The 12930-nt window shown below is 41.5% G+C and overlaps 1 protein-coding gene across 3 annotated transcripts in view; it reads left to right on the top strand.

The window, feature by feature from the left end:
* Positions 1-12930, top strand: part of MCTP1 (multiple C2 and transmembrane domain containing 1) — a 2466151-nt gene that overhangs the window by 1551097 nt on the left and 902124 nt on the right. For all 3 annotated transcript variants that reach the window (XM_078675397.1, XM_078675396.1, XM_078675394.1), the window contains one exon: positions 2953-3139. In XM_078675397.1, coding sequence (XP_078531523.1) covers positions 2953-3139 — 187 coding nt within the window. The remainder of the gene's footprint in view (positions 1-2952; positions 3140-12930) is intronic.

The following is a 12930-nucleotide window of genomic DNA, read 5'->3' as shown; positions in this document are numbered from 1 at the left end:
TTAAACATCTCTCAAGCCTTCCACTGCAGCCTGCATGTGAAGGTTAAACTGCCATGTTGATCTGGCTAAATAAACCATTAGCAAGGCCCAAACCTTCCTTTTTACTGCTTATAAATCACCCCTGGAGTAGGCCCATTTGTTTTTCACTTCTACAAGAAATACCATTGGAGTTACCTTACTATATTTAATAAGCAGTAATTTCCAAATGGGAGCAGGTACCCAATTATGTTTGGTGTCTTTGGAATTTTAATGAAAAATCCTAACTTATGGCAAAGTTTGATTTTAAATTACAATTTTGGAAATGCCCCTTTTAGAAAGTTGGCATTTTCCTGCCTTGGCCATTTAGAGCCTGTAGCATGGCTCTGGGTCACATGACTGGGTGTAGTTGACAGTTGAGCTTTATGTCGTATTCCTAGCCAGCCACACACAATAGAGAGCTTAGGTGTGCCTGGGTAGGCCATTACTGGCAGGATAAGAGGACGGTGACTGGCAAGGCCCTTCTTACGCTTGAGTAGGCTGTGCCCTCCCTCCAGACAAAGGGCTGCATTCCCCAGGTCTCCCCTTCCAAATACCAAACCCAGTGGTATGTATTCATGTTTTGAGTTCCATATGCAAACAATTAATATTTTACCACCTTCTCAAAGGGGACACCTTCCCCTTAGTGAATGTTGAGAAAATATTTTTAAGATTAGACTGTGGTCCCAGGGGCGACTCTTAAAATACTAAAGTTACCCTTTTCATTTTTTGGTAATGCATACCATTTTTGTTTAAGAAAACGAGTTTCATGTAAAAAATGTTTTTATTTAAAAGCAATCACAGACATGGTGGTCTGCTGTCCTCAGCGGGCCACCATCTCTATGATGACTGTGATTCCTAGTAGGTTGCGATTTGCGACCTACCACATTAATATTCATGAGGTAGGTTGAGTTACAACCCATTAGGAATCTCTTATTTGGGAGTCGATCTTTTAGTACATAGGTCGGACCACACTAGTCACATAACGAATGGTCACAAATTGTGACCCATATTTTACGACCGCTTCTTAGTACTTCTGATCCTAAATTCGCAACTTGGTAATGTAAATTCCTAATTAAGTAATCACAAATAGTTGGCGCAAATTATCCATTCATTGATTATTTGATTCGATGTGTAGTTGATAGAGTTGTTAGAAATCATTCTTTTGCTGCATTTTGTACATTAGAACAAGCTCTTTTAGCAGTAATAAATCAGTTTGTGACCAATTTGCGAATTGCTGACCCATTGTACATCGGGTCCAACGTTTCTACTTTCTGGCTTCATGATAATGTTTCAACTATCTAACAGGAAGATTAGAGGTTGCCATATTTTGTTAACTGCAATAATCTGTGCAGTCTGTGCTGAACCAATAGCATACTTCACTCAGTGATGTTACTCCACTAGCGCAGTGTTTGCTGGTTACAAAGCACAACAAGAACTAAATCTGTCATATGCAAATATTGTAACGTTTATGAAAAGGAATACATATATGATCCATTTTATCATCGATAGAAAATGTTTGTGTTATGATGGAGAACATGTATAATCTAAGATTCAAATTTTTGGTATAGATGCCCATAGATGACCTTCTCTTCCTGCTCCTCTTGATTTCACCAGGCTTCATAATTCATCCTCGCTCAGTCTCGGGTCCCGGTCAGTCACTGAGGCTCATGCATGGTCACTCAAAAGCATTAATATCGATATTTCACCATTGCTGGCCTTCCTCTTGGAATTGTTGTCCTATGTTGTTGCCATTTGATCAAAGTGCATTACTTATAATATTAATGTAATCTTTGAGCAGGAGGGGGCTGAAGAAAGGAAAGGCAGGAGAGGTTTCCAGAACGGAAAATGCAAAGGCTGGCAGCACAAGGAGCCTGATGGGGTTTTGTAGATGTGATATTACATTTAGGATCTTGATCACTTCAATCGAGGAATGAACATTTGGGCTCCAATTATGACCTGTGAAGAGTTGAAAGGAACGGGGAGCATATAACGCCCTTCCAGACAGCATTCTCCCTTTATGTCCTTTACCTCATCTATTTCTCTCCACCACACTCCCTACAAAACCCATCCTCACATTTACCATCTGACTAAAGCAGATGTTAAACCCCATGGAAAAGAAAATACTGTGCCGAATACCACCTGGTAAATCTGGCTTAGTACAGTTAGTCTCTGTTCCCCAGGGTTAAACTCATAATTGCACCATACTGGTGGGTCGTTACTGCACGGTGCCAGTAATTTACAGGTTTGGAGTTTGCATCCCACCCGTACCGTGCAAACCATAACCAAGACCTTGATATCATAACATTCAATATAGGTCGACTTATGTAGCTAAATAAACATTTCAAAATATCACCTTTCATGGGAATATATACATCAACATGGAAAGAGAATATACAATGATAAATTTGGACTGTTTACGATCAGTCTAAATTATATTGCTGGACCGCTCAAAAGGTTTGCGTACCTGCATTTAGAAGTTTATATGATCACCTACTTCCTGCCACAATATCTTCATTCAAGCTTTCATCCTTTCCAAATCAATAAGTCATGCGTTACTGAATTGGATAATATTAAAATCTCCTTTGAGCACCAATAGATATTTTAACGTTTAGGATTTACTCTGCGAATAGGCAATATTTTTATGTCTAGGGGATGATCTTACAAAATCCTTGATTTAATAAATCTAAGAAACACCTACTTTTCTCAAAGGTAAGATTAGGAGCATTTTAACTCCAAATTTCTAAACAGTTGTATTTATAATGAAGGAAGTGTATGACATCATAAATAATGCCAAATGTATAACTATATATTGAGAGAAAGAAAAGAAATATACTGCATAGTTTATCATAGACAACAAATATGTGCGCATTTCTAGGTGTATATGATATTGCAACAGTGAAATATTCCATCTCATCCAGAGTTTGCTGTTTTCAGGTGCCAGGTTGACTTGTCTACCCTGAGTAAAGAACACACCCACAAACTAGAGCTGCCGCTGGAGGAAGGAGAAGGCTACCTTGTGCTGTTGGTCACCCTCACTGCGTCCGCTGCTGTCACTATATCGGACATTACTGCCAGAACCGCGGAGGACGACAATGAGCATGAGGAAATTGTCAAGCGATATGTAGGTAGCAGTTAAGTTGCTAAATTTGCACCCTGATGTTTCATGGCTATAGAATTGGGCCCTAGAAAACTGTCCCTGGAAATCTGCTGGAATGTTGTTTGTTTCTGGAACTGAAGATTGGTTTCATGGACAAGAGTATCAGAGCCTTTATTTAAAGAGCCCAAGAAGGAAGTGGGGTAGAACAGGGAGAGGTGTTGTCAAGGGCAAATCTGAATAAGTAGCTCAAGAATTGCACCAAGTGGAAAGGTCACAATCCTCCTTAGTTGTGTTTTGCCGTGTTGAGAATTCATTTATTTTACGTTTATCTGTAGTGCAACTCTACCACCAAAATAGCAGACTTCAGTGTGAATCAGTCTTTGTGGCCACAAAATACATTTCCCTCTGTACAAAACCACATATATGGGTTGGAAAGTCTTTCAACAAATAAAAGAGTTCTTGTGACCGTTTAAAATTGTAAACAGAAGGGTGCCTTAAAGAGTCATGTTTTTTACTTTGTAAGTTATAAAGGAATGTATCAATGATTTATGACCTGAACTGTACCACCTCTCTGGTTCTCTTCATAACTGATTTGCAAAAGGGGTGGTTGTGAGTACCACCATTAATTCAATCACATATGGCATATGAATGATGCTATAAAATACAGAATGGTGCGCAAAAATGTAAAAAAAAAGACAAGAAACGGCACTTTGTGATATTTCCCCTGCAACTGCGATCCTCCCCGATACCTACCCGAGGCAATGCGATGGTGGGAGCATTATACTTGTATGTGAGTTAGTATGAAATGGTTACACTGAGCTGTATTTTGTAAACTCCTTTTCTCGCTGCTCAAAAAAGTGGCATGGATCCCAACAGCCCCTTTTCTCTTCTTCTTCCCTATTATGCTGCTACCATGCACATTTTACTCACCAGGGCATAGGATTTAGCCATTCTAAAAGTTGGAAATGTGCTTTTTTTGGCCCTATTTATATTTTGCATGTGGTGGCAGCTAATTCCATGGGACAGCTAGCTACCTCTTTGGGAATCATGCCGGATAGTTCCTCTCACTGTGTTCCTAAACAGGAAACATTTTATTTCAAAAGACAGCACCTACCTTTTTATTGGACATGGGAAATTATATACAGAGATGGTAGCCTGCTGTCCCTTGTAGGCCATCATCCCTGTAACAGGAGGTCACAAAACCGGCCTGCCTAATTAATATTCATGAAGTAGGTTGTTTTGCAGCCTCCTGGGAAAAGGCAATTTGCGATGAGACCGATTACTACACGGGTTGCATTGCAAATTATGCCCCATAGCAAACCAGTTGGTGTGCAAACTGCACATCCATGGTTTGTAAACAGGGACTGTACGGGAGGCCGTTTACATAAACTCCAAGGGCGAGGAATCAGCGGACAACATTTAAACACAAACAACCAGTGTCAGTGAATTGAACAACGAGAACAATATTAGCAGAGAACAATATTAGCAAGGCAGATCAAATTGAGGTTGACAATTAGAAATTCTGGAGAGCGAGAAACTAGGGATCTAATTTCAGATAAATGTAACAGTGGGTCTTACACGTGACTTTTAGCAGTTGGGTAGGTGGAGTGATGGTAACAAGAATAGCGTGGAAGGAACGCATTAAGCAAGAAAGAAGAAAGCAAGCTAATGTGTAGGATACAAGGATACTGAAGAGGTACAATCATTATCACACAGCAGGATCTATAATAACTTTTCTGTACACCATGAACCAAAGGTATGCCTTTCGCAGTTCATGTATGCTCGTTGTTGATATCAGTGAACAAGCTGCATGCAAACACTGTGATTGGATCATACTATGGAAAGGGAAGGACCGAAGGAACCCAAGGCTACTAGACAAATTAGTGGATTAGGAGACATAAGCAGGTAGAGGGGCCAGAGCCCCTTGGAGTCCTTTCTTCAAATTCACTGTGGCAATAGATCACGTATGGGAGTAATGTACAACACAACTGACTTCCAAGCAAGTCATTTAGGTGAATTTATGAAACGCTCATTGATTGGCCAGATGGTCACTTCTCCATCTCTGGTGTCAGTAGAGAGTAACATGTAGGAAAAGTGTGGCTTGGTACAGTCACCAGGATTCTTGCTCGACTTGCAAAAGCAGCATCGCTGCTCAGCAGTCCGAGAACTAAATAGTTCCAAAGACAAAGAGGTATTTACAATTCACAATGAATGAAGGGGAAATACTATAACTATATCGAAATACAAATATTTCTGAATAACGTAGTAAGGCAAATGCAGGCAGTGCTGTTAGTTTAGTCAATGAAGCAAGGTAGAGTGTCTTAGTCCCGCAGTTCATAATTCATAAAGGCACTTCAGATAGCTAGCTGTCTCAGGGTCAATAATTAATAAAACACGGGCTCCTGCTCTGACATAACAAAGGCTTTTATGCACAACGTTGTCATGTTTTAGAAGTTCCCGTAGGTTCTCGCCCATTAAGACAAGCCTTGAAATACAAAAAGTGATTTCTTTTTTTCATATTTTACAATATTCCATTCCCTGCCCGACATCCTTTCAATAACTGGATTTAATAAAGATGTACCTTATCAGGCTCTGCAGATAACGTGAAGTGCTGCTGATAATGCGGTGCAATATTCTTCAAACAGATTAGCAGGATGGGCGCTTCTGCAAATTTATTCTAGCTATCTCCCCTGAATCAGATGTCTGCTAATGCTTGTACAAGTCAAACACCAATCGTGTCATCATAAACATAGTTTAATAGAGGTGACTTAGTGAGGCTCCACACAGAGCCTTATGTTTGCTAAATCAGCAGAGACCCAGTAACTGCGATCCATGTCTGCCTATGACCTTATTAAGAGAATTAGTGGGCATTTTTTTCTTTTTCAGAAGTTGGACTCGTTCCCTCTCAGGGTTGGTTTTGCGACTGGTGGATTCCATCTCATCTGGCTCGCTGATAGAATATGATTGCACATTTCCTATGGGTAAACAAGGTTTTATTTGAGGAGCAGGAAAGCAGCACCAGTGCCGACGCAGCAAGCGCCCATCTTGTTTGCCCGCGTGCAAGATTAAATTGCCAATGTTGTCCTTCTGTGAGCGCAGGCTTCTAATCGGGGTGGCTCGCGACCCTGTGAGGTCATAGAGAGACGCGAAAGCACATAATACATCTACAGTGAAATGCAGTACTCTAATACAAGGAAAACACGCGCTATACCTACCTACATGTAAAATACAATGTCTAAGAGTTGGCCATACTCATCAATATAAATTGAACCTTTTATGCTGTGTAATTTTTGTACACTGCAGCATATTCCATTTATCAGGCCTTTTGGTGCTGGAAGTTTGTTATAATGAGGGTTTCCATCTAGAATGGGATGTGGTGTAGAATGTTGCGTATGTCATTGGTGATGTACTGGGGATCTGGGTGGTGAGGTCATGGGGTTCTGTGGCGGTTGGGGCGGTCATCGTGAAGGTGTTTGGCTTGAGAGGCACAGGTTATTTATCTGTCATTAACCTTTAAAGAAGACCTTTAGGTGATGTGTCCTGATTATAACACGTTTTCTGGAAATGAGATTGGAATGCCCCAAGCACCTAACAGAGATGTGAATGGTGTCTGGTAGAGAACAGCCTGTGCCACCACGGTGAAGCGGTTACTTGAAGGCTTTGTCAGCTTTTGCCACAGTGCCTCTTGTAAGGACAGTAAGTGAAGCAGCATGCTGGAACTGGAAACGATTCGGCTTGAAAGCTGATTTAATGAGCCAAGAATGTATTCTAGTAATTTTTGCAAAGATTGCGAGTGTAAGCCCTGCATCGCTCTTGTGCCAGTTTAAATAGTGGCCTGCATATAACTTCTAAGCACCGTCGTGCACTGAGAAGCTGCGTCACACAGGCTGTGTGAGCCCCGCGCGTGCAGAGCAGGATTTGGCACATGGCATGGAAGGCACCGCCGTGGTCTTGAGGCTGCGTCACACAGCTGCGCGTATAGAAGTTGAAGACCGAGCAGAGTGCCAGCTCCCCAAAAGCGTGTGTCGCATGCCAGAGAGTGCTAGTTCACCAGGGCATTAAGGAGAGCTGCGAGCCTGTTGGGGGGTCTCCCAATGTTTTAAAAGAGAGGAAAAAATATTGAAATAATCATTTGATTCCCTAAGTATATGTGTGGCTGAAGTAAAAAACCCTCTGGAGGGACTGAAGAGATTTAACGAATTAAAGACGTGGTAGCGAGATACAGGAGCACTGTGAAAGGGCTCCGAGGATTATGAGACTATTGCAAAGTGTAAATGCACTCCCAGTTCAACCCAATGGTACTGTAAACACAGTGGAAAAATACACAACACAATCAGTGCACAGTATGCAGTCTCTCCTACTTCTCCTCTGTGCCCTGACTCTTCTCACGGGCTGCTAGATCTCACAAGCTAACTGGGGGAATTCTCTGTGGTTTAACATAAGAGTTATTTAACCACAGTGTCACCAATGGTTTTCCCTATTAATCAATTGTAGCACAGGAGATTGACGTCTTCAGATTTCACAGTGCCATCTGGTGTATATAGTGAATATAAGTCAATTGATAACGGTGCCACCAGCCTTTCTTATGCAACAAGGTGATCCACTCATTGAATGGGAGTATTGGGCTGAAACCTTTGAAAACCATATCTTGGCACTTGAGGGCACACATTTTTCACCCATCCGGAAGAAAGCTATTTTGATGGGGTGTTTGTGTCACCCAAGAGCACCAATGTGTTAATATATATCAACGTGGCACACAGGTAATCCACAGGAGCGAAGATGGCCCCTCTGTCTCTCAAAGAGAAATGATTGTATGGTCTTAAGAATATATTTAAAAAAACGATTTCCTGTGGGGAGCCAGAAGGAAGTTGAGTTTAGAAGACCACAGAAGTTGGGAGCAATAAGGTCCAGAAGTATACCCAGGTTAGTGCTGATCAAGATTGAGATGTTCATGGTGCAAAAGAACCACTAATGAAGTGACATAAAAAGAAAAGAAACATCCATTAACCATTCCATCAGACAGAATATCTACGCATGTATAGTGAAATATTCTTTGTGCCCAAAAAACGCTATAGGATACTCACCCTATTGATCTCCCTTCACTCTTTGAAGTAAAAAGGAAAACTAATGCCTCATGAAGCGAGAGTAGCAATTCACTGATAACAAAGTCCATCCAGGACCTCCTTAAGTATAAACAAAGGTTTGCAGAAGTCTGATTCAAGAACAAACAATGGCACTCTTCGTCAATTCCACTTGACAGCAAAAAATAGGAAACCAAGTAGGACAAAAAAATAATGTGCTGGTTAATTCCGACTTAGTGTCATCGCTCACTCCAGAAACCTCTTGGAGAGGTTAATTTCACAGCAACACGCTGTGCACAGGCTGGTTCGGAAGAGGCGAGATACTCCGTCAATTGTCTTTCCCAGTCGGGAACCTAGGAAGAGCTTTAGCACCTGAAAAGTCAGAGGAAAAACGAAAAGAGAAAAGCTAGACCACTTCCCAAACGGGATCTGGAAGCGGAGCCTGCCTCGGCTTCGGCATTTCAATGTGAACCGTGGGAGGGTGTGGTCCTCCAAGACCTGAGGAAATCCTAAACTAAGCAGTGAATCCACACGCACAGCTCCTTTTATACCGAGTCCAGTGCTCCTCCTCTGCAACACATGATGTTCATTAACTCCGATTGTAGGGGAGTTTATTAAAAGGCAGAAACGGGGAAGTGAGAAGTTTTTTGACATAAAGAATATGAAAGTTGCCTAGAGGAAGATGGTATCATTTGTACAACCAAAACCTACACTACCCATGTGTCTGAGTAAGGGGGAGGACAGTGATTGTGCTGGATGCACACAGTGTGACAGTTTGGCCACTGAAGGACAAAACATTTTTTAATACCTGCCACAAGTGCTTGAGGAGAATGGTGATGTAATAAGGGATGTGTATAAGGAGACCAAGTTAAGGTTACAGAATGGTTTTGCCCAATTAATAACATTGTTATGAGACGCCACAAGTTTTATATGCAACCGCAAAAGCAATTTGAGTCAATTAATGAGTTTGTGGCTAAGTTGCAGGAGCTGGCTGCAAAGTGTAAATTTGGTTTGATGACTGAAGAAATGATCAGACACCAGCTGATTGTTAAGTGCAGTATTAAAAAAATACAAGAAAGACTTTGGCTGCAAGTAATAATTCTCTCAAGGATGCTATCAAGATTGCCAAGATTGTAGAGGAGTTGGAGAAATGCATGAAGGAGATGCAAAAAAAAATGGAGGGCGAAATCCAGTTATGCCATAGCAAAATTTGACAGTGAACTGGATTTAGTTAACGCACTGAAAAAGAAACTCTGTATACCAAGTGTCAGTCATAACAGACGTTTTGAGAAAGGAGTCCACCAAAAGTGAAGTTCTTTAACAAACTCTCCAAAATCAAAAAGTGGCTGCTCATGTTACAGGTGTGGTAACTATTCACATCTGAGTGACTCAAAAACCTGTTTTGCCGTACACAAAGAGTGGCGCCTGTGTGCAAAGAAGGGGCACTTTGCCTGTGTCTCTAGGTCCTCAAACAAGAGAGTCTCAGTCCTGGAGGAGGCTGAGGATGTTGTAGGACACAGAGTTGTGGTCATTGGTGAGGAGAAGCAAAACAAATGAGAAGAGAAATCTACCACTCAAAGCATAAATTCAGGATTAAAGACAAGTCGGCCATCTTAATGGTGGATTCAGGCTCCCTGTATAAAATTTTATCAAAATTGATGTTCGATGCCGAGTGGTCACGAAAAGCAGTGAAAGTATCAATGTAATTCTAACAGGATATTAGCTGACATTGGTGTGATTAGATTCTTCATATCAGAAATTGAATTTAAGAAGTGAATTACAAAGGGAAAGGCGTAGCAGCTGATGATATTGGGCTGGTCACATCAATACGACCTGCACATAATTGTGAACCCATGGGCGAGAGAACAAGTGTTGGTGGTTGACGAGGAAGAACTGGATGACTTGCTCGAAGACTTTAAAAGAGTTTTTGAGGAAAGAATAGATAAGACAAAAGACTTTCAGCACAGAATAGTATTGAGGAAAGACACAGTGCCGGGGAAACATTCAGTGAGGATGTACCTTTGGCAGCTCCCGCTGAATGAAAAACTACTCTTGATCAAATGATTAAAGACAAGACCATTGAGCCATTGGAGGTGATGCAATGGTTCTCACCAGTCATTGTAACAAAAAAGGCAGATGGCTCTCTTCGATTCTGTGCAGATGTGCGCAGCCTCAACCAAGCTCTTGTTATGGACTGCTCTCTGTTGCCAAAGATCAAAAGTTAATCTTCCAAATGTCAATTTACAAATATTTTTCGAAGTTGGATCTCAGGAGCACCTAGCACCAGGTGAAATTGCATCAAGATTCCATACACTTGATGGCATTTATTACAATGGAGGGCATCTTCCAATTTACCAGGTTACCATTTGGGCTCTCCTCAGCATCCAGTGTATTTTAGAGACTGATGGCTAACTTGTTGTCTGGGGTAAAAAAACTTGATCTTCTTACAAGATGCCATATTAACCTTTGGAGAAAATGTTGTTGACCACAATAAGGCTTTGTGTGAAGTTTTGGACTAAATCGCTGAAGCAGGCATGATTCTACACAAAGAAAAATGCAAATTCCTGGTAAAAGAGGTCAAGTACCGAGGACATCTTATTACAGGTTAAGGAATAATGCCAAAGATGAATTTGGTCAGTGCAATAGTGAATGCACAAATGACAAAGATAAGGTGAGATCAGTTATGGGACTTATGGAATATTATGCAAAATTTGTGAGATTTTGCATACAAGTCAAGTCTGTTGAGGAACCTGTTAAAGAAAGGGAAGACGTTTGAGTGGAGAGAGGCTCAGCAAACAACTTCTGATCAGCTCAAGATGGATATTTCACATGCTGTAATTTTGGTTCCATTCCAACTTGGCGTGAGGATAATTCTCATAGTTGATGCCAGTGCAATTAGAATTGGAGCTGTTTTTTCACAAATGCATAGAAAAACGGAAAAAACCTGTAGCTTTAATTTCTCGCTCATTTTCTAAAGTTGAAAATAATTATTTATTCATTGAGTGAGAAGTATTTGCTGCCGCTTGGGCCACAAATTATTTTCATGTTTTTATTTGGGTTGGGAAGTATACGTTAAGGACGGATCGCAAGCCACTGTTATAAGTGCTAGGGCCAAATGACATGACCAATTGTTCTGGTAACTTGGTGAGGTTCGCTGTAAAGTTACATGACTATGATTGTGAGTTTGAATATCTGCGGGGTAGAGGCACAAAGTGGTGGATTGCTTGTCAAGACTATTAGTCAAGGCTGCTGATGAGTGCAGTTTTGATTCTGAGGATGTGGTGGCTGAGATAGAAGATGCAACTGAGGGTTTGCAAGACTGTGTGACCATAAACGAGTGGGTGAAGGCCATAGATGAAGATGTGGTCCTTGAGGCTCTGAGAAAAATGCTCAGGGGTGGGATGAGAAGGGAGAGCACATTAACAGATGGAGTTAGACCCTCCCACAATGTCATAGGAGAGTTATACCTAGTGGGGAATAGACTGGCCTTGAGGAATGAAAAATGTGTGCCACCACCTGCTGTTAGAGAGAAGTTTAAGGTTAGCCCATGAGGGGCATATAGAACAAACCTCACCATCAAGAGGCTTAAACAGAGACTTTGGCGGCCCAAAATTTGTACTCAAGCAAGGATGGGTTGAAAAGTGTGACGTTTGCAAGCAGTCTGAAAAAAGGTTAAGAGTTGGTCTAGGAGTGATAGAACATGATCGACATGTTGTTGAGGCAGAGGTTGAGTGGGAGAAGGTGTGTCTAGATTTTATAGAACCATTTCTATGCTGTCCTGAGCATAAGAGATATGCAGCAGTGTTGGGTGATGTCAAGTTCAGATGGTTGGAGGTCGTTTTCATGCAGTGTATCAACACAGATATTCAGAAGAATTACACTGATTACTGACAATGGCACTCAACTTACTGCTGTTGAGATGCAAAAGTTCCTGAGTGACCTGGGAGTTAAACATGTGTGTAATTCACTTTACAAACCCCAAAGCAATGGCCAGGTTTAGAGGCTAAATCATTTAGTGAAGGTACCCTTCCATGCCATGGAACTACCTTGTAAAGCTGTTTTAGATGTGCAGAGTGCGGTCAAAGATATGTTGTGGGCATACCGCACAACTGTAAACTCTGTTACTGGTAAGACACTGTTTGAATTGATGCAAGGCAGACAGCTGGGAACCAAGTTACTTCCTACCTGGTTGTATGAGAGATGAAATTGGTTGAGGGTGCAAAAAGAACATCGGGGAGTCAACCAGTGATTGAGGTTAATGATTTGGTGAAGGTTAAGCCTGGTGGTGTGAGTGATGGTCTGGCCAAATTTCAAGGTCCCTATAAAGTGAATAAGGTGGGTGGAAATTGGGTAAAGTAAGAAAATTGTCAGACTTGGAACATTAGGAGAGCTGCTCTGTTTCTGAAGGATGGGAGAGGTGTGGTCAAACCTGTAGGGTGTGGAAAGTGGCACTGGTTGGTTGTTGATGGATAATAATGACTTCCACAAATCTCCTATGTGTGGCAGGGGAGATGTGGCTGGTTCATATCGCAACCATGAGGTCACTGATGTGCATGAGGCCCGAATGAGAAGGGCCCCTATATGGTGGGGAGACTATATGTGGGGTTAAATCGTTTTTCATTTAGTGTCCAAGTATGGGGTTGAAGGGTTTACCTGTTTGCTTCATGTTCTTTGTAACGTTTGTGGGGATATTTTGTTATTTTTGTTGTGTTTTTAGAAGGAAGGGGATGTGTA

Source organism: Lissotriton helveticus, chromosome 2_1 (genome assembly GCF_964261635.1).
Source record: "Lissotriton helveticus chromosome 2_1, aLisHel1.1, whole genome shotgun sequence".
Taxonomy (NCBI): Eukaryota; Metazoa; Chordata; class Amphibia; order Caudata; family Salamandridae; genus Lissotriton; species Lissotriton helveticus.
Note: the sequence above shows the minus strand (reverse complement) of the source record. Positions and strands in the feature narration are given on the sequence as shown.